General features: G+C 40.4%; 1 protein-coding gene across 6 annotated transcripts in view; it reads left to right on the forward strand.

Annotated features, from left to right (window-relative positions):
- Rngtt (RNA guanylyltransferase and 5'-phosphatase) overlaps positions 1-23,245 on the forward strand; it is a 206,270-nt gene that overhangs the window by 138,998 nt on the left and 44,027 nt on the right. Inside the window, exon 15 of one of the 6 annotated variants that reach the window (XM_063287586.1) lies at positions 1,714-18,898. The exons of the other annotated variants lie outside the window; for them this stretch is intronic. Within the exon in view, the coding sequence (XP_063143656.1) occupies positions 1,714-1,722 (9 nt within the window). The 3' untranslated portion in view covers positions 1,723-18,898. Of the gene's footprint in view, positions 1-1,713; positions 18,899-23,245 lie in introns of those variants that run through there. 6 annotated transcript variants of the gene reach the window in all.

Consider the following 23,245-nt stretch of genomic DNA (forward strand, 5'->3'; position numbering starts at 1 on the left):
GTGTTTTTCTTTGATGCTCACTTATCTGGGACCCACTGTTTAGTAAAAACTTAGTAAAACCACCAGCCTCGTTAAAGATGTTGTGAATATGAAGGAATACTTTCATGGAGGATTTTACTAATATATACTGCAAAAGCTGTTAAACAACATCAGACCCAGTGTTTAGAACTCTGCTCATTCGAGAGTTGACTTTCAACAGTGTTTTTAGGATATGTGCTCTTTGTTATTGGGGAGTGATTTACAGTAGGCTGTAATTAGATAAAAGCTAACATATTTACTTATATAAAACTATTAAGATAATGAAATATATCACTTGAAAACACATTCTCGGATCATTTGGAACCTTTTTCTTTCTATTCTTGTTTTTGTCATCTTGTCCCCTAGAAACTATTAAACTAACTTATATTGTAGAGGAATTTATATATTTTAGTATTTATGTGAGTGGAATCATACATTTGATCCCATTCTGTTATGTTCCTATCTTTCATTCAGCATGATTATTTTGAAATTCATTACACTCTGGCACTTACAATAGCTACTTTACCTTGTGTGGTCGATCATGTTGGAAATTGAACCAAGTGACTTGTGTGCTAGGCCCCACCGTTAGCATTTGCATGTAGTGTTTCAGTGGGATATGTGCTTTCTTTTCTCTTGGATACTAGGGTATCCTGTATTTTTCAAGGGTAGATTCATAGGTCTGTACCAGTGACCCTCTGCCAGTACTTCATGGGTTATTGTAGCTTTATAGTAAGCTCCAAAGTCAAATTGTATAAATCCTCTGTTTTGTTCTTTTTATTTTAAATGTAGGTTTGGTTAATTTAGTTTTCTTTCATTTTCATATTTTAAAAAAATATTGCATCAATTTATATTAAAGGGCTTATTTGGATTGTTTGGGATTGTGTTGAATCTATAGAAAGATTTAAATAAAATTGAAAATTTAACAGTATTTCTCAGACAAGAAAGGGAGGTAGGTAGATTTTAATAATACAGGGTCATTTAGGTCACCAAGCCAAACTGCATCTCTCTGTTTAACCCAGTTTTAATGTCTCTCAGTGATATGTTCTTGTTTTTGGTGGTCTTGCATAGTTTTACAATGTATGAGCATCTGTATTTCATATTTTGATAATATTATAAAAGTATTTTTATTTCAGTTCATGAATGTTTATTGCTAATTTACAAAAAGATGATTTTAAATATGTCGACTTTGAATTCTGTAGTATTATTACACGCAATTATTGGTTCTGATAGTGATTTTTGTAGATTTTATAGGATTTCTTTACATAATTATGTGCTCCATTGAAAAAGGCTGTGTTTGTCTGCTCTGGGTGCATTTCACTGCGGCTTCTTTATTGTTCTGACTGCAGTCAATCTGTAATGGTTAGAGCAGATATCCTGCCATCTTCCTATCTTAAAGGGAAAACATTCAGTCTTTTGTCAATTGTTTACATGTAATATTAGTTAGGAATTGATCAAATGGGCTTGAGAGACAGGTCAGCATTTTAAAAGTTACGTTCTTGCAGAGGACTAGAGGCTGGTTCCTAGCACTCAGGCAGCTTATAACTGGCTATTAAGTCTAGTTCCAGTGGATCCATCTCCTTTTCCTGGCCTCTGTGGGTACCTATGTACACAAATAATAAAATAATTCTTCAAGAGTTGATTAACTCTGGGCTGGAGAAATGGCCTAGAGGTTAAGAGCATTGACTACTCTTCCAGAGGTGCTGAGTTCAATTCCCAGCAACCACATGGTGGCTCACAATCATCTGTAATGGGATCTGGTGCCCTCTTCTGGTGTGTCTGAAGACAGCAACAGTGTACTCCTATACCTAAGGTAAATAAATCTTTTTAAAAAAGACAGCGCCCTAGGAAGCCTGAAGTAATTTGAATAATTAAAAAAAAGAGTTGATTAATTCTTGTTAGCATTGTTGTAAGAAATGAAAGAAAAAAAGGGCTGAGAGATGGCTCAGTAGGTAAAGCACTTCCTGTGTGAGTGGGAGGGGCATGAGTTTGAATCCCCAGCACCCACGTAAAGCTGGGTATACTAGGTTGTGTCTGTAATCCAGTGCTCATGTGGCAAGATGAGAGGCAGGGTACGAAACTGTAAAGACACCGTGTGCCTCACCACAAGGCTGCCCTCTGACCTTTCTATGTGTACTGTGGCACATATGAGGGCATACTTGTATACTTGAATGTGTGTCGATCTCCCCTGCCCCACGTACACATTAAATACACACCAGAGGGGGAGGGAAATGGGAAAGAATTAACAAGGCATTAAATAAAAGTTAAGTTGAACCTTCATTTTCTTTGTTATTTTAATTTTCTGTTAATATTTTCTAAGAGGTCTTGTTAATCCTACTGGCCAAGAATAAGACCACTACCATAAATTTTGAGCCAAATTTGAAGCAAGCTTTATTAAATACTGGCTGGGGTGATAGATGCTGGTCAGGTCTATTATTCTCAGGAATTAGCAGAGAGTGGCTACAAACTATAAATTCCACACATGTAAAGGTTCTGTTCTTCCTGCCTTTGTTCAGTCGGGGGCAGGCACACATCCTGGCAACCACTTGGAGCAGTTTGTAGTCAGCAGCTGTTTTCTGGTTGGTGTCTGTCAGCCAAGTGGAAATCTGCTGAGACAGATATAGACTGCACAGAAGTTACAGTTTAGGAACGTAAAGGAAAATCTTACATTTGGAGCTTTCAGGCCCACAGTCCTTGTAGTTGGAGGTGGGAGGTGTCCCAAGGATGGGCGAGTTGCATAATCACACCCTCAGAACAAGCAGGTAGGGAAGGTAGGAAACTTAGCTGTACTTAGAGTCTGTTTGACCTGAGAGGGGATTCCAACTTGTATGACTTCCTCAACTCCCTGAAGCTTACATAAACTTTTTTATTTAAAAAAAGAGATAAAAGTTTTAGCTATATTAGCATTACCACTGTTTGTAACCTGTACTAAAATCCACAATGTGGAAAAAAAAACAGCTAATAAACTGGCGTCTGTAACACCGTCATAGCAAAAGCTATGTCCTGATGTAAAAAGCATGAACATTCTTCCTCTGTCCAGAGAGCTGGGTGTGTATGGATTGGGCGGAGGTGTTTTTAGCCTGATGAAAAGCACTTTTAAGTCTGTACTTTGAAGATAAGCAAAGGAAAATTGAAATCTTGAGCTTGTGACTGATAGTAGAACTAGTGCTTTAACAGCTCACCAGACTTCCATTGATCAGAGCTAAAACTCGACATTCTGAAATCTTAATGTAACAGTAGTGTAAAGAGGAGGAGGAAATCCGAAACATGCTTTATTACTTAAATCTTTCTTACACTTCTACAACTTGTATTACATACCTTAAACATTTCCTTAGATACTCAGAAATTACTTCAGCTTTCACATCCTTTACACACCTTTTAACACTTTCCAAATCCTCAGAACTTACATAAGCATAAAACCCTTTAATTTCATCTAGTCATTTACCAGAGACACAGATAGTCACTATTATGAGCAGTCATTGCAAAGCAAGTTCTTTTAAATAAAGGGATAGTAAAAAAATTACATCTGAAACTTGTTTAGTCTCTAGTATACATTGTGGTTTGCCCTGGAGTTATCTGTATTTTGATGCTAATTCCACTGCCTCTAGGACAGCTGCCTAGTCACCACTCAGGACTCCGGTGACTTCACCAGAACCTTCTCCCCATTGAATTTGTAAAGTACAGGTGAGGGGCAGGTACAGGATAGAAGGAGGCCTGTCATTGGAGGAGAAGGAAGGATGGGCAGGAGAGAAGTTTGAAGGAAGAGGAGGAGACTGGAACTGAAAGGAGGAAGAGACAGGAGGGAGAGAGTGAGAAGCCATGGCAGGTGATGTTAAGATTCCACTCTGTGTGTTTACAGTTGTTAATAATGTTCTTAAGGGATGGATGGTACTGGGCTCTGTATGTTTAGGTGGGCAATTATATCTTACCAGTTGGGTCAAAGATTATTGTGTTGTGTGTTCTTTTATGTGACAGTTTGATAGGAAAAGTGCGGCAGCAGGAGACACTGGGCCGCCGTGGAGTTGGGATGTGTTTCCACCGAGATATCTAGCAGATACCTTGGGGCACTGAGGTGCTGGACCTGGTGGGGATAGAAGACAACCATATTTTTTAATTTTTTTATATTTTTACTACAACAAGTTTAAAGTCTATTAGCAAGGCAAACCTGTCTGTCTTTCTCAGCAGAAGATCTAATAGCTGTAGGAAAAAGCAAGGCCTGAATTTTACATAGGAAATGAACGTATAAGCTAGCTGCAGCCTCTAAGAAGGAGCTGATTGCCTGCTGCTGTTAAACTGATAAGTCTACTTTTTCCTTGCCTTAAATGTCATCAGAGATCTGAGAAGGATAAATTATAGTAGGAAGTATAATTCAAATGGCCTATGTATCAATTAAAATGACAGAGACATACCCACTACCCAGTTGGTTGCCATAAGCTCCTGTCATTTCAATGGCTTCATTGGTGGCAATGGTCAGTATTCCCCTGTCTCACAGGACAGCATTTGATCTTAAGCCACAGCAATATTGGCCTTCTGCAGCCAGATCCAGGTCTAAGAGATTCTCCTGTAGATGAACTTGAGAGGCTGACCTTTCTTTGGACAAGCAGAGTAGAGCAGTCAACCCAACAGTGTTCACGGCCGTGTGCAGAGTCCTGGCAACAGACAAGGCATAGATAGGGAAGTTTTTCTCTGTGTTAGTGTTACTATAACCCAAGTTGAAGAGTGGGTGTCCCATTGTATTTAGAGACCTTAGAGCTCCTTCTGATCTCTCATATAATGAGAAGCTTTTAAATGAACATTAAGTGCTACGATCAGCAGATGTCTGAAGAATTTGAGGGCCAGCTATTGAATTTACTTGGGCTAGGTTTAACCTTGAGAACCATGAGCTTTAGGAGGCTGAATAAAGGTTATTCCTATAACTGATTACATTTGGACGTTGCATGACTCTAAGTAGAGTTCTGACTGTTAGCTTCCATGTCTTAACCATCCTTAACAGTTATAACAAGTTAGTAGCTTTTATAAGATTAGGATTTTATCACTCTATCTCTGTTAAATTTGAGCCCACGCACTCAAAGGAGGCCTGTCAGAAACAAAGCATAATCACCATCATTCTTACATTCAACTGACCCTGACCATATATTCATCTTGGCTGCCACATTTGCAACAGCCTCTGTGGATGGCCGCTGCTCTCAGCACTTTGGGGAGCCTTGGAACGTCTGAGGGTGTCACCTCCTTCAGCACTGCAGTCTGTAGTGAAGATCCTGCCTCAGAGTTCGCGTGGGTGGTGGTCTGATCTCACTGGGGGCCTCCAGGAAAACGTTAATTCCACTGGGTGAAAATAGACCACTACCACAGATCTTGAACCAGATTTGAAGCATGCTTTATTTAAAAATACTGTCCTGATGAACACTCAGCCAGATCCATACTAGGATTCTCAGAGAATGGCTGTGTGTTACCGTAGACCTGTGCTAATAAAGGCAATGTCCACAAGACTACCTTTTGCCTTTGTCCAAGCAGGGCAAACATATATCCTGGCCTACTTCCTGCCTATTTTCCTGCCGTCTACCTGTGATCAAGCACGCCCTATGCAGTGGGGCTAACCTTCCTTGGCAGCTGGTTACCTTCTCGAGCAGCAGCCCAGGAAGTTCTCTGTCCTCGGGCAGTTTTGTTCCATAGATCTAAGCACAGTAATTAAAACATAAAACATAACTTTAGTCCTTACAGTGTGTTCAATTTGGTGGTGGGAATTTGTGGTTTAATTTTCTGAAATTTTTTCAGTGTTTCTTGCCTCAGGAGTTATTTTTCTGCTGTTTATTTGAAAATTGTACTTAAATTTCTTTCTGTCTGCATACATGATGTAGTTTTGTACTTTGAAACTTACCTTGAACAGGATATGCCTACTTTTAATAGAGGGTAATTAATCTTAATATCAACATTTTTTAATGATGAAAACTGTATATTTAGAATTAGCCAACTGGATTCAGTTTAGATGATCCCAGTTTTGTTGGCAGCATCCAGAGCATCATAGTCAGGAGCCAGGTGAACACACCCTTCTTCTCTCCGTCAGGTTTCATCAAGGTAATGACTTTGGCCCAGTATCACAGTTTCCTCATAGCCTGCTTGATCTGTTGATAATTGGCCTGACATCCACGTGAACACATGTGTGTCTTTCATCTTCCTGTGTTGACTTAGTGATTGGGGGATTTGATGATGGCATAATGGTCCGCTTGTTTCTCCTAGGTGTATGCTTTGGAGGGTGTTAGACTGGAAGGTGGGTGGTGTATGGATCTTCTTCTTTTTGTGGCTGTGGACCCTTTCAGCACTATCTTCATGGCTTCAAGGCATTCACTTGGCTTCGGTTTTAGGAGGGACAGGAGCTTCCTTCTTTGCTATCAGTGCCAACTTCAATATAAACATTATTTTACTGTAAATGTTATCATAATTTGATATAATTGTTCTGGTATCAACACCTCTTACCTACAGTACCTACGGTAATTTATCTTAAAACACTTCAAAGTCCATCATTAACATTATAAATTGTGTTTCCTGATTCCTTAGGGGGAATGCTTAAGCATTCAGGTATTTTTTCCTGTGATCTTACAACACTAGTGAGGTCGGTAAGAATTTCTTTATGACTTACCTCACTGTGCCAGCCATGGAATTGAACAGCAGTACCAGAAAGCTTGCTGTGTCTCAGTAGGAGCATTTCCAGCAGCACAGTTTCTCTCTACTCACCTTCCCATTTTCCTTCTTCTCCATCCCTGCACCCCGTCTATGCTTGGAAAATCAGTAGGGGGGAGGCTGGGGAAGAGAGAGAGTGAGCATGTGTGCCTGTGCGGATAAGTTCCTTTATCAGTCACCTGGTTCATTAACATAAGCAACGTTTTTTTATCTAGGCCCCAGTTACCTCCTCACGCCGAGGGCGCTCCTTTGTCAGCTCGGTGCCTGATTAATCAACTTGCTAATCCTGGGCAGCAGTCTGGCTGCCAGCCTGTGATAGATACCATTGGTCAGTCCTGCTTTATTCCATTCCTGCTGTTTGTTTTGTTTCCCAGAGCAACTTATACTATAGGGAACTCCCCTGTGTTTGCTATTGTTTGCTTGCTTGCAGGGCTGGTTTGGAGCTTACTATTCTAGCCTAGGGTGACCTTGAGCTTTTTATCTTCCTCTGCGTCCCAAGTGCTCAGACTTCAGGTACGGAGAAGCCGCCATACCTAGTGAAAGACCCCCGGAGAGGACCTTTCCCTCAGGAGGAGTCCCAAGCGCCCAATGACCGAGCCGAGTCCACTCGGATGCAATCAGCAAGAGGGTTTATTGGAAAACACAGGTGCCTGCGGGCACACAGTCTCTTCGGAGGACTTGCGCGCCCAGCAGCTCCAGCATGGGGCTTTTGTAGGGATTGGGGAAGCAGAAGCGGGCGTACAGAAGCAGATGCATAGTTACGGGGACTGGTGGATTCAAACGAGGCACATAGACATGTTCACATATGATTGGCTATTTCACATGATGAGGTAATAAGGTATAGCTACACACATTGGCAGGTTTGGGGCGTCCTGGATGTTGGGGGCTAGGGGCTTATCTCTTCCTGCCAGGTGGCCTGTGAGTCAGATCCGGTACTCCTGGTCTGTTCTGCATTCCTTTCCTTTTATGGTCTGTTAGTTCTAGCGGCAGGGCGGGGCTGCCTGGACTTGCTTTTCACAGTGTTTATAGCCCTGAGTCTGAATTTAAAACTTATTCTTTTAACTTCATATTTTTAAACCTCAAATCTGTATAATTTTCCTTTCACTAGTTTATATGGTTTTAGAGAACACATCTAGGTCTTTCTGTATATTATTTAAGTATTTTACCAAGTGAGCTACACTGCCAGGCCAAAATCTTAATTCTCCAAGGTTTCTAATCTTAAAAACTCAACCTAACACGCAAAATCCATCAGTTCTCCTGGAGTGAAAGACTCCATGTGGCCTTTAATCAGCCAAGCGTGCTGGTTACTGAGATTGAAGGCCACAGGGTTGCCACTGGGAAGAGTTTTATATTAGTGTCTGTTCCAGTTCCTACAGCCCAGGAGGTGTGAGAGATGTCCAGGCTCTATCTATTATATCTACTATATTCACCACAGTCCCCCTCCTTCCTCTCCTCCCACTTCCTTTTCTCACCCCACCCCCTTCCACCACTCTTCCATTTCCTTTCAGAAAAGGGCAGCCCTCCTAGGAATATCAACAAACATGGCTTACAATAAGACTGTGAAGCTCCCCTTGTATTAAAGATGGACAAGGCAACCCAGTGGCAAGAAAGGGGTCCTAAAAGCAGGCAAAGGAGTCACAGACAGCCCCACCCAACCCTGTTCCACTGTTAAAGCATGCCATACATGCAGAGGGTCTGGGTCAGACTCATCAGGCTCCATGATTGTCACTTCAGTCTCTGAGCCTCTGTGGGCCCGGCTTAGTTGATTCTGTGGGTTTTCTTGTATCCTTTTCCCCTCTGGCTCCTAGAATCCTTCCTCCCTCTCTTTTGCAGGATTCCCCAAGCTCTGCCTAATGTTTGGATGTGGATCTTGCATCTCTTTCCATCAGTTGCTGATGAGGCCTGATACCTTTATGTCATCCTATATGCCTATGAGTCTAGCAGAATATCATTAGGAGCCATTTTGTTGACTCCCTCCCTTCCGTGGTGGTGGTGGTGGTGGTGGTGGTGGTGGTGGTGGTGGTGGTGGTGGTCTTTGGTTCTATCCTAGGAGTGTGGGTTATCTAACCTCAGGTTCCTAGCCCTCCAGGCAGTGACGGGGTGGGCTCCCTCTCGTGGCCAGGGTCTCAAAGCTGGACCAGTCTTTTGGGCATTCCCACAGTTTCTGCACCACAGCACATCTTGTAGGCTGGACAAATTGTAGGTTGAAGGTTTTGAGGCTGGGTTGTTGTCCCATTCCCTCCACTGAAATTCTTCTCTGGTTAGAGGAGATGTCCAGTTTTGGGTTTTTTTGTTTTGTTTTGTTTTGTTTTGTTTTTTTATCTACCCTTATTCTAGAAGTCTTAGCTAGGGTTGCTCTCTTCATTCCTGGGAGTATCCATTACAATGGTTTTCTACCTTGTTCTTGAGGTGCTCCTCAATTCCAGTTGTATCTCAAAATATTTTCTCCTTCCATCTTCCCTCAACCTGATGCCTCCTGTTCCCATCCCCACCCACTCCTGGTCCATCTGTGATGTCTACTGTGTTTTCTTTTCCCAGGGAGATTCATGCATCCCTCCTTGGGCCCTCCTTGTTACTTAGCCTAAGTCTATGGATTGTGTTGTAGCATGATTGACCTTTAGTTTACAGCTTATATCCACTTATAAGTAAGTACATGCCACGTTTGTCTTTCTGAGTCTGGGTTACCTCCAGGATGATTTTTCTCTAGTTCCATCCATTTTCCTGCAAATTTCATGATGTATTTAAAACAAAACAAACAAACAAACAAACAAACAAGAACAGTGGAGCAATACTCCATTGTGTAAATGTGCCACATTTACTTTATCCATTTTTCATTGACAGTCACCTAAATTGTTCTCAGTTTCTGGCTATTCAGAATAAAGCTGCTGTGGACATAGTTGGACACGTGTCCTTGTGGAATTATGGAGCATTTTTTTGTATATGCCCAGGAGGGAGTGGTAGTTCCCAATTTTCTGAGAAACCACCACATTAATTTTCCAAGTGGCCGTACAAGTGTCCACTGTCACAGCAGTGGAGGAGTGTCCCCTTGCTCCACACCCCTGTCAGCCTGAGCCCTCACAACAGCTATAAGACCGAGTCAGAGTCATTGTGATTACAGTTCCTTGATGGCTAACGATGGTGAGCATCCCTCCGTAAGCACTTCTCAGCCATTTCAGACTCCTGTTGAGAATAATCTGCTTAGATCTGTACTCCATTATTTAATTGGGTTATTTTGTTTGTTGATGTCTAGTTTCTTGAGTTTTTTATATATTTTGGAAATTAGCTCTTTGTCAGAGGTAGAGTTGGTAAAATCTTCTCCCATTCTGTAGGCTGCTCTTTTTTTCTATTGATGGTGCCTTTTGCTTTTTAGAAGCTTTTCAGTTTCATGGGTCTCATTTACTAATTGTCTGTCTTAGTGCCTGAACTATTGGTGTTCTGGTCAGGAAATTGTCTTCCTTTACCGATTACATGACCTTGAATTTGGTGCCTAGATGACCAGAATTGAGACATCATCTGGAGGGAGTTTTCCTTTGATGAGTATATAGTGTCCTTCTTCATCTCTTTTGACTAATTCTGATTGGAAGTCTATTGTGTTAGATATTAGAATGGCCACATCAGATTGCTTCTTGGGCCCATTTGCTTGGAAAATCTTTTTCTAACCCTTTACTCTGAGGTAATATCTTTGCTGCCCCCCCCCCTTTTTTAAACATGTGTTTCCTTTCCCTTCCTGAGTAGCTTCTACGTGATTTTTTTAATTAATTTTTTTTATATTGGGTATTTCTTATTTACATTTTGAATGTTATTCCCTTTCCTGGTTTCCTGTCCATCAGCCCCCTAGCCCCTCCCCCTCTCCTATAAGGGTGTTCCCCTCTCCATCCATGCCCTCTAGCCCCCACCCCCACCAATCCCCTACACTGGGAGTCCAACTTTGGCAGGACCAAGGGCTTCTCCTTCCATTGGTGCCCAGCAAGGTCATCCTTTGCTACATATGCAATTGGAGCCCTGGGTCAGTTCATGTATAGTCTTTGGATGGTGGTTTAGTCCCTGGTGGTTGGCATTGTTGTTTTTATGGGGCTGCAAACTCCTTCAGCTCCTTCAGACCTTTCTCTAATTCCTCCAACGGGGGTCCCATTCTCAGTTCAGTGGTTTGCTGCTGGCATTCACCTCTGTATTTGACATGTTCTGGCTGTGTCTCTCAGGAGAGATCTACATCCGGTTCCTGTCAGCCTGCACTTCTTTGCTTCATCCATCTTATCTAGTTTGGTGGCTGTATATATATAGGCCACATGTGGGGCAGGCTCTGAATGGGTGTTCCTTCTGCTCTGTTCTAAACTTTGCCTCCCTATTCCCTCCTATGGATATTTTTGTTCCCCTTTTTAAGAAGGAGTGAAGCATCTGCATTTTGGTCATCTTTCTTGAGTTACATATGATCGGTGCATTGCATCTTAGGTAATTCGAGCTTCTGGGCTAATAATATCCACTTATCAGTGAGTGCATACTATGTATGTTTTTCTGTGATTGGGTTACCTCACTCAGGATGATATTTTCCAGTTCCATCCATTTGCCTCTGAATTTCAGAAAGTCATTGTTTTTGATAGCTGAATAATATTCCATTGTGTAGATGTACCACATTTTCTGTATCCATTCCTCTGTTGAAGGGCATCTGGGTTATTTCCAGCTTCTGGCTATTATAAATAAGGCTGCTATGAACATAGTGGAGCACATGTCTTTGTTGTATGTTGGAGCATCTTTTGGGTATATGCCTAGGAGAGGTATAGTTGAAAACTGACATGTTTTAAATGTGAGTTCCACTCAACAAAAGTCTGAAAAGAACCATAGCATTACTCAGGATTCTCTTTTTCTAAGGCATTTCTTTTTCAGTCAGCTCTTGAGGGGTTAGGTGTCCCCAGTCACAGTCACTCACTGGATAAGGCTTACATTCGAACAAACGGACAGACACCTCCTGGCAGCCAAGACACTTTAGGCTGTTGTCTGCATCCAGTGTACATACAGCAGGGGAAAGAAGCATTTATCTCATCTTCATTTCTCCCTTTCTCCTATTTTTAAAAACTGGGGCTAGAGGGGATTAATGGGTTAAGAATGCCTGTGTTCCTATCGTAACACTGGGCATCTTACAGCTGTCCAGCTGTGGGGGATCCAGTGCCTTCTATGGCCCCCAAAGCCACCTACACACCACTTGGAGCCTTGGTAGGCTGTGGCAGTCGTAAGCACACACAAGTAAAAGATAAAGCTTTTTAAAAGTTAGAATTATTTTTCTTTAAAATATTTTGTGCTAAAGTTGTTACTCAGAAACAACCTTGATGGTTAACTGGTCAGTTTTAATTTTAGTCTAGTAAAATATTAATTTTGGATCCTTCTATTGTACATATGGAAATAATTTGATCTGTTTGCCAACTAGTGATTGTTTAAAAGATTTTGGAGCATATATGGAGGATCATGCCCACAATCTCACTACTTGGGAGGCTGAACCAGAAGGATTGCCCCAACTTGAAATAAAAAAATGGAAACCTGTCTCAGGGCTGGCATGAGTACTTATTTGATGTATTAGATCAATATTATTATTTAAATAAAGTAATGCTCATATTCATATTTTAAATCTCTAAAATGTTTTCCATACTTTAGGAATATAAAAAGGATAGTTTTGATGACACCCTGTCTCAGAAGAGAAAGAAATGTGCTCCAGTCAGGTTTTGTACATGTGCTTATAGGTATACAAAACAAACTGAACTCTCAAAGTACACGTGATGTCACACTGTTAATTCTTTTGTTTTTCCTTTTTTGTAAAATTTAGTTCCATGTGTTCATCGTGATGGGAGTGTATGTGGGATCAGAGGATAGTTTTGAGGAGTTACCACATGGTTTCTGGGAACAGAACTCAGATCCTCAGGCTTGGTGGCAACTGTCTTTTTAGCCACTGAGCCATCTTGTTGTGTCTTGGTTGATTTTTCAAGTGCTGGACTCAGCTCATAGAATTTTCTCTGTTGAGACTGACTCACAGTTTGGCAAATCCTGCTTCAGAATAAGACTCCTCCAGCTAATGCTGCCATATGCTTCCAGCAGGAAAATGCCACACTAGTGACAGTAAGGAAGCTGTTTGCCCCGAAATTAAAGCTAGCCCTTGAGAGGCATCGAGAGGAAGAAAAAGACACAAGCATATGCATGGTTGATGGGTAGAGGACAGGGATGGAATGAAGATATGAATGAGAATAGGGATAGGGTGTCTCACAAAACTGTGAAGAGCAAGGGAGACTTCTACACCTCTGTCTTCCAAGTGATCTCATGTACTTTGAGGATAGAGAAAGAAATAAAGATCAAATCCCCTTTAATGAAAAAATAAGTGGAAGTGGATGAGAATTTGAGAGAAAGCAGTCACATCAGATTTAGATTTATATGACATATTCATTGAATGATGACTAAGTTTTTCATAGTTCTGTTAATAATGAGGAAGCATTTTCAGTGTGTTGGATTTACAATAAGGATTGAAGAAGTTACCTAGATTTTGAAAGCAAGATTAGTAAGAAAAAGAAGTGAACAACAACAGACTCATCATTGAAGCTCTGAGGATATCTTTTTCCACAAAGTAGCTGTTAAATTATCCTTCAGGACTCCAAAATAAGGGAGCTGCTAGTTTAGAGAGCCTATCATTTTTACACTGTGATCTAGCGAAGTGGTATAGTAGGTGTTTGTCATGCATGTGTGAGGCTCTTGAGTTCAGTTCCTTGCCTGTAATTCCAGTCTGAAAAATGGAGCTCCAGGTTCGGGGGTGGTGGTGGGAGTCAGGGGAGGGGGATGACACAGACAGAGAGAAAGACCCAGACCCTGCCTTGCAGTAGTAGTAAGGTAGCCACTGGGGAGCACTGGGTGTCAACCTCTGGCCTCCATACCCAGGTGTGAATATGTGGACACACATGGAAACAAAAGTACACATTGTTATTAAGAAGTTCTGCTGTGAAGAGAATTCTAAAAAGTGCACTATTGCTGATTTCTCCTGCATGAGTGCTTTGGATAGCAGTGTTGTTAAAAATAACAGTAAGAGTTCAGGCCTTAGCCACAGTAGCCTTACTTTTTCCTTTCCGTGAGCCAGGTTCTTATGCAGTCTAGGGTGCTTCCCCGCTCTTCCTGCTGCTCAGAATGATCTCCAATCTTCTCGTGATGCTGGGCACCTGCCACCCTGCCCAGTCAGTCTCAGTAATTTCTCTTTTTAGTTTTGTTTTTAAATTTATGTGTATATGTATGTGTCACTGTGGGAGTTTTATGTGTGAGTTCAGTGCCCTCAAAAGCCAGAGAGGGCATCAGCTCCCTTGCAGCTGCAGTCCCACCCACATGGGTGTTAGGAACTGAACTCGTCCTCTGCATGTTCTTGACTACTGAGCCATCCTTCTAGCCTCCCAGTCTCAGGATTCTCGTTGCCATGTCTTAGATAATTTATCAGTAAGTTGTCTTATCCAAGTCCTTGTTCTAAGCATTTGCCCAGTTGCAGGTCACATAAAAGTAGTAAATAGGTGTCTGTTAACATTATTATTGACACGTCCTTAGAAAGTAACACTGTTACTGTTATTTTTCATCATTAATGAACTTACCATGACTGATTTGAACACAGTGGCTTTGTATGAACACCTGCAATTTCCTCATGTGGGCTATTGAGATTGGGGGGTGGAGACCTGGGATATTCCAGGCCAGTCTGGGAACAATGCTAACCCACCTCAAAGGGTTTCTCGTGCGTTCACTCTAACTCTCTCCCTCTCCAGAGTCTCAGTACCTTGCCCTTGCTGGCCTGAATTCACTGTATAAACCAGTCTGGTCTCAAACTCAAGTCTGCCTGCCTGTGCCCTCTGTATGCTGGCATTAATGGCAGGGTTACCATGCCTAGCTGTATTCTCTAATCTCTTACTACATCCTCACTTGTGCTTATCTTTATGGCAATATAAATTAATTCTAACTTCTAATTTAAAATTAGTCTTTTCCTTTTTATGAGACAGGCTCTCATGTAGTCTAAGATTGTGATAGTATATTATTAACATTAGCAATAGCTTTATTTGAAATGTATACTTTATAAATGTATTACATTGAGAACATTTTAAATATAGTACTCAAGTTGTTTTCCTATTAAGAAAGTTAGGGTTTTTCTTAATTAAAAATTTCATGATCTTTCAAACTCTCAAGCTAGATTCTTTACCAAAGATATACATTGGAAATTATTTGGCTTATTCTACTCTTTGTATGTATGTGTATGGTTCTGGGGATGGAGGTCAGGCTCCACCTGGAGCCACCGACCTGGAACCCCAGATCTTGGTCATCCTGTGCAGTCCTCGTCGTCATTCTGCCTCAGTCTCCTCACTGTTTGGTCATAGACTTGTACTGATGCACCATGCACAGGAGAGAACATGTCCAGTATAACTAGCCTGGAGTAAACAAGGGCCCTGACTATTCTCTTCCTCTCTACCTAGAGCCGCAGCAAACTTAGTCTAAGTAATACAAATCACATACATTGGCACAAATGATGGTACAGCTGTTGAAAACTGGTATTTCAACATCGTCAGAAGTTTGAAGTAGGTCAGAGGGAATGTAAATATTCTAAGATAGGGCTGTCATGGCAGCACATACACCTTTAATCCCAGCACTTGGGAGACAGAGGCAGGCAGGTCTCTGTGATTTTGAGGCCATCTTGTTCTACATAGCAAGTTCCAGGATATCCAGACCTATGTACAAAGATCCTGCCTCAAAAAAGAAAACAAATTTTATACTAGGAATAAAGAGATACTGACACGGTTAGTTTTTATTGTTAATGTAACCAGTAGTCACCTGTGAAATAGAGAGAACATTATTGAAATTGCTTTGATCTTATTTGGCTGTTGTCACACATGCTAATCATGTAAAAGAGGCCCAGCCCCATATTATGACTAGTAACATCCCTATGCAGGTGAATCTGGGTTTTATAGGTTATATAAAAAAGGTAGCTGAGTATAAGGAGCAAATCTATAAGCAGTACTCCTCTATGGTATCTGCTTCAGTTCCTGCCGCTGACTTCCCACCTTCTGCCCTGGCTTCCCTGGACAATGGACATCCAGGGAAAAACCTATAAGCTGAAATAAAACCATTCCTCCCCAAGTTGCTTTTGGTCTGTGCTCCATCACAATAACAGATACCTAACTTGAACAGGTATATTTAAATAAGTCTATTCTTATGAAATTAGTTTTTCTATACTTATAGCAAAACTTTTATCTTCATATCTTAAAATTTCATTGTAGAATTAATTGCCTATAATTAAAAACATGACAATTTTTAGTTCAGGAAACTCAACCTATGCTAAGCATAATGAGCTATAAAGTATGAAAAGTGCAACAAATTTAACTTTGGAAATAAATCAACAGTATTTAGATACTTATAATTTTATATTAACATTGAATACCAGCTTTTAAATAGCAAAATCAAAAATTCTTCATACTCAAGAAGTAGCTTCATGATTGATCACTCATCTATCAAAATAGTATATTGTTGAGATGACTCAGTGGTTAAGATCATTTGCTGCTCTTGTAGAGGACCCACATACAGCTTACAACTGCTTATAGCTCCAATTTCAAGGGATCTGGTGTCTTCTGGCTCTTTAGGCATTTGCCCATGGTGCACATACAAACACTCAGACAGACATGCACAACCATAAAAAGAAATAAATCTTTTAAGTTCTTGTAGGTGTTTTTACATGACTCAAAAATTGAAAACAAAAACAAAACAAAACCACACGAGTAGTTTATTCAAATTTTCTGCCATTAGTTACATCTTCGAACTTTAGAAAAATATTCATAATATACATACACATATACATTTTATCCACAATTTTGTATATAGATATGGGGAAAACGTTGTGTTAACTCATTTAGTTATCTTGGCATTCTTCTTAGAGTACAATTTTTTTTTGGCTTTTGTCAGTCAACAAAAAAGAAGTTGTCAGTGGAAAATCAATTTTGAGGCTGAGGACACAGCTCAGTTGGTAAGAGAATTTGCCTAGCATGCACAAGATTTTAGGTTTAACTCTTAGCACTGCATAAAATGGATGTATAACAAATCTTGTATAATCTTAAGAGGTGAGTGCAGGAGAACCAGAGGTTCAAGATCATCCCTGGCTAATTGAAGGCCAGCATGGGACACAGGAGTCTCTGTCTCCAAAATAGAAAAGAAAAGGGAGCAGGGAGATTTGGTTTAAATAAATTTTGGTGAAAGTGGAGATATTGAGAAATAAGAAGAGTCATTACTTGGCTTCTAATGAGGTTTACGTGGAACTTTTTCATAACTTAGCAAGCACATGTAAAATATTTGAATTGAATATATTTCTGATTAATAATAAATTTCTTACTTTATTAGGAAACATTACAACTATAATAACTGATAACTGTTTTAGAAACCTTGCCTGCTTTCTTTATATTTTATAACTCTGTAATATAAAAAAGAAAACCAGGATAATTTCTTTGATTAAAACCAAAGACTCCAAGAGAACACAAATGCCATCCCAGACTATACCCAGCAAAACTCTCAATCATCGTAGATGGAGAACCCAAAATATTCCACAACAAAATGAAATTTAAATAATTATCTATTTACCAATCCAACCCTACAGAGGATTCTAGAAGGAAAACTCCCAACACAAGGAAGGAGCCTACACCAAAGAAAAAGCAAGAAATTAATCAGCTCACAACAAAACCAAAAAGAAGAGAATCACATACAGACATAATACCACCTCTAGCAAGCATAACAGGAACTAACAATCATCTGTCTTTAATATCTCTCAATATCAATGGACTCAATTTCCTGTAAAAAGACATAACTAACAGACTGGATATGCAGTCAGGATCCAGCATTTTGCTGCATACAAGAAACACTTCTCGGTAACAAAGACAGACACTACCTCAGGGTTAAAGGCTGGAAAAAAGTCTTCCAGCAAACAGTTCCAAGAAAGAAGCTGGAGTCGCCATTCTAATATCCAATAAAATAGACTTTCAACCAAAAGTTATCAAACAAAATGGGGAAGGACACTTCATATTCATCAAAGGAAACATCCACCAAAAGAATTCTCAATTCTGAACATCTACACCCAAGTGCAAGGGCACCCACATTCATAAAAGAAACTTTACTAAAGCTCAAAGCACACAGTGAACCCCAGACAATAATAGTGGGAGACTTCAACACCCCACTCTCACTGGATAGGTCATTGAAACAGAAACTAAACAAAGACACAGTGAAACTAATAGAGCTTATAAACCAAATGGATTTAACAGATATATGCAAAATCCTAAACAAAAGAATACACCTTCTCAGTGTTTCGTGGTACTTTCTCCAAAATTGACCATATAATCGATCATAAAACAAGCCTTAACAAATAAAAAAGATTGAAATAATTCTGTGTATCCTATCAGATCACCATGAACTAATAACAGCAAAAACAACAGAAAACCCACATACCCATGGAAACTGAATAACTGTCTTCTCAATGATAACTTTGTCAGGGAAGAAATAAGAAAGGAAATTAAAGACTTCTAGATTTCAATGAAAAGGATGATAAAGCATATCCAAACTTATGGGACACAATTAAAGCAGTGCTAAGAGGAAAATTTATAGCACTAAGTGCCCTCTTAAAGAAATTGGAGAGATCCTATACTAACAACTTAACAGCACACTTGAAAACCCTAGAACAAAAAGGAGCAAACATACCCAAGAGGAGACAGCAGAAAATTGTCAAACTCAGAGCTGAAATCAACCAAACAAAGAAAACAATACAAAGAATCAACAAAACCAAAAGCTGGTTCTTTGCAAAAATCAACAAGATAGAGAAAATTTAGATTAGACTTAGCCAAACTAAATAAAGGGCACAGGGATACATCCAAATTTCAAAATCAGAAATGAAAAGGGAGACATAACAACAGAAACTGAGGAAATTTAAAAAAAAAAAAACCATCAGATCCTACTATAAAAACCTATACTCAACAAAACTGGAAAATCTGGATGAAATGGATTTTCTAGACAGATACCATGTACCAAAGTTAAATCAAAGGCGGGTAAACTATCTAAAGAGGTCCATATCCCCTAAGGAAATAGAAGAAGTCATTAAAAACCTCTCAACACCCCCCACACAAACAAACAAACAAAAACAAAACAAAAAAACCACCCAGGGCCAGATGGCTTCAATGCAGAATTATACCAGACCTTTAAAGAGCTAATACCAACTCTTCTCAAACTATTCCATAAAGTAGAAACAGAAATAGAAACCCTTTCTAATTCATTCTATGAAGCCATAGTTACTGTGATACCTAAACCACACAAAGACCCAACAAAGAACAACTGCACACCAATTTTGCTTATGAATATAGATGTAAAAATACTCAATAAAATTCTCAGAAAACAAATCCAAGAACACATCAAAACCACCATTCACTATGATCAAGTAGGGTTCAACCAAGGGATGCAAGGTTGGTTCAATATACAAAAATCTATTAATGTAATCCACTATATAAACAAACTCAAAGAGAAAAAAATCATATCTCCTTAGATGCTGAAAAAGCATTTGACAAAATGCAACACCCCTTTGTGATAAAAGTTTTTTTTTTTTTTTTGGTTCTTTTTTTTTTTTCGGAGCTGGGGACCGAACCCAGGGCCTTGCGCTTCCTAGGTAAGCGCTCTACCACTGAGCTAAATCCCCAGCCCCTGTGATAAAAGTATTAGGGCAGGAATTCAAGTTCCATATGTAAACATAATAAAAGCAATATATACGAAACCAACAGCTAATATCAAATTAAGTGGAGAGAAACTTGAAGTAATCCCACTGAAATCAGGGAGAAGACAAGATTGCCCACTCTCTCCCTACCTATTCTATATAATGAAGTTCTAGCTAGAGCAATAAGATGATAAAAGGAAATCAAGGGGATACAAATTGGAAAGGAAGAAATCAAGGTATCACTATTTACAGATGATATGATAGTATATATAAGTGACTCCAAAGTTTATACAGTAGAATACTACTAAGCTATTAAGAACTAGGACATCCTGAGTTTTGTCAGGCAAATGGATGGAACTAGAAAATATCCCGAGTGAGGAAATGCAGACCCAAAAGGACATGCATTCTATGTACTCAGTAATAAGTGGAGGGATGTTAGCCCAAAAAGTATAGAATACACAGAATACAATCCATAGAACTCAAGAAAGTTAACAAGCCTAAGGGCCCAAATGAGGATGCTGAAAACAATCATGGGAGGGACCTGGGTGGAAGAGGGGAGGGGGAGGGGAAAAGTGGGACATGATTAGGGATTGGTAGGGGACAGGAGAGAAGCCCTGAAGGCCAGCAGAATGAATGGAAATATGCAACGTGGGGGTGTGCCAGAGACCTGGGAGAGACTCTAAGGACTCAAAGGGAGGGACCTTAGATAAATGCCTAACCCTGGGGAAAGGGAACTCAGAGTCCACCTCCACTAGAAATACAGGAAGGACATCAAGTGGAGGGATTGGGTTGTCATTCCACAGTCAAAAATCCTTACCCAGAACTGTTTCTGTCTAAAAACTTCAGGACCAAAAAATGGAGAAGTGACCGAGGGAAAGGATCTATCTCAAGGGGAGACTCTTAAGGCCTGAAACTATTACTGATGCTATGGTGTGCTTACAAACAGGAGTCTAAAACTGAGACAGAAGCAGATACTTGCACCCAACCATTGGACTGAAGCCCTGTGGTTGAATTAGGGAAAGACTGGAAGAAGCTGAGGAGAAGGGCTACCCCCCATAGGATGACCAGCAGTCTCAACTAACCTGGACCCCTGAGATCTCTCAGACACTGAGCCACCAACCAGGCAGCATACACTAGCTGATCCAACACACCACCACCAGCACACCACCACATACAGCAGAGGACTGTATACTACACACTGAGGTCTGGCCTCAGTGGGAGAAGAGGTTCCTAACCCTGGAAAGAATTGAGGCCCCAGGGAGTGGGAAGGCATTGCGGAGGGTGGGGATGTAGTTGGGAACATGCCCATGGAGACGGGGAGGAGGAACTGTGGGAAAGCTGCTCAGGAGGGGACAGTGACTGGTCTGTAAAAGCACCATCATCATCATCATCATCATCATCATCATCATCATCAACAACAACAACAACAACTAAATAAAAGCTAGCAACTATACTAATAAGGCTTTTTTGAGGTAAACTCTAATACCTCAAGGCTGGACTTGGACTCTAGGAGCTAAGGATGACTTGATGTCCTGATCCTTCTACATCTACTTCCTAATTGCTGTCATAACACACAGCATACTGTAACTTTATTTAGTATTATTACCAGATGAAAATGTGTTATAGTGACAATTTTGATGTTACTCAAAGAAGTCCTCAAACTGATGTGGGTGCTTTTAGCATTTTAGTTTTGCAAATTTGGAATATGTGGATGACTGGGTAATATGGCGTAAGACACCCAGCTAATATATAGGGTGTTATTTCAATGTATACTGTTTATCTATTTTGTATTCATGCAGCTCAGGCTGACTTGGAACTAGCTGTGTAGCTGAGGCTGACTTTGAACTCCTGCTCCTCCACCTCCCATGTGTTGGGGTTACACATTCGTACCACCCATGCCCAAATTCAATGTTTCCTTTTTTAAAACAGTTAATTTCTGTTCATGTTGAATTAAATGTATAGTACATTTTATAGTCCTTGATGTCTTCTGTGTTTTGCTTATATAGTAGACCAAAATGATCTCTGTAATTTTTGTCACTTCACTAAAATCATATGATTTTTACCAAAAAAGTCGAAGTAGAGAATTATGCTTTGCTTGCGTTTAAAGTAGAATGTATAAAGGAGCTCAGTGCTCTAAAGCTCATCTGTTCCACTTAGTCACTGCGAGTGTTTACATTCAGTTTTGCTTAATAGGAAGAGCTGAGAGGTCATGCATTGAGAATACTTGTGAATCCCCGAGGTGTCAGAGGAGTCTCATTACAATGTCTTCTTTTATAGTTTTGAAGTATTTTCCTTTCTTTATCCAAACCATGCTGTTTTAAAGCATATTGTGTTGTATATTTCTCCTAGATAGAGCTTGCTTTCTAAAATTTTTATCTTATTTGTTTTATTTATTTTGTGTATGTGTGGGTGTATGTACTCATGTGCACATGGTTGTAGCACAGGGACTAAGTAGAGACCAGAGAATAACTTTCTAGAATCCTTCTCTTCTTCCACCACATAGGTCCTGTAGACTGAATATCAGGCTTGGTGATATTATCGGTGTATTCATACAGCTCAGGCTGACTTGGAACTAGCTGTGTAGCTGAGGAATAAATTATTCCTTTATTTTTCTCCTGTATTAGTGCCTTTTTGTCTTTATTTCTTTTTTATTATCTTCTAATGTGTGTGTGTGCAGGTGTACATGGAAGCCACAGTTGATTTCGGGCATTTTTCTGTCACTCTGGAGTTTACTTTTTGAAGCAGAATCTCTTATTGAACCTAGACTTTACCAATTCCATCTAGTCTAGCTGCCAGCTTGTCCTGGGGATCCCCTGACTCAGTTTCCAATAGCTGTGTTTACAGGCGGCCACTACCTTTGCCTGGATTCTGGGAATCTGAACTCTAGTCTTCATGCTTATGTGACATTTACTTTATCCACTGACCATTTCCACGGCTGTTTAATCTACAGTCACTTTTCAAATTTCATCTGGTTTCTGTACTAGACATTGTAGAACTATGTATCGATTGGCATTGTTTAGTATTGATACATAAAGACCACTACTCTTAGAGTTGACAGCCCTTGTATGAGGCAGTGATGGTGGTCCCTCCCCACTGTCTTCAGAGTCCTTATTCAAAAGTTTGAACTTCCTAGTGATTGCTTGCAGGATTGCCAGCCCTCACAATGTGCACCGCTAGGATGTATTGAGCTATAATAGAACATAACATTGGACATGGCTTCAGGCCAAATGGCCAAAGCTCCAAGTGAGCAGTGTCCAAGGTTGGAGTCAGTGGCTTGGCCTTGATGGTATGGTCATGATGACCATCTGTGTATGCCACTGGCCAGGAAAGCATTCGGGTTCCAGTTGACTTGAAAGTACAGTCAGCTCCAACATCAACAGGGGCAGTACCTTTGCATATTGGGGTGTGGGGTGTGGGACCAATGACTAATGAGCTCAACAAGAAATCTCCAGTGTTCTCAGGCCCCTTCCTCACTGGAGATAGCGACCCTACCCCTAGGATATTCTTAGCTAAGGATCCCTACTTGTTGAGGTCCAAAACACTTGTTTATGTTTGGAGAGTGCTGGGAGTCCCACCTGTGGTAGCCCTGCCAAGGACTAGGTCATGGGAGAGTACTCTGTAGCTCTGAGCATTGAGGGTTATTGTTTTAACACCCTCAATTTAACAAGTGACCTGTGGAGGAGAGCCTGGCACCACTGTGTGTGTGTGTGTGTGTGTGTGTGTGTGTGTGTGTGTGTGTGTGTGTGTGCTCGCTCGCTCCTGAGGTCTTGTGTTGTTTCTCTTGATAAAGGTCTGAGTGAGATCACCTCTAACCTCGTATACTCAGTT

The sequence above is a fragment of the Rattus norvegicus genome, chromosome 5 (assembly GCF_036323735.1).
Source record: "Rattus norvegicus strain BN/NHsdMcwi chromosome 5, GRCr8, whole genome shotgun sequence".
Taxonomy (NCBI): Eukaryota; Metazoa; Chordata; class Mammalia; order Rodentia; family Muridae; genus Rattus; species Rattus norvegicus.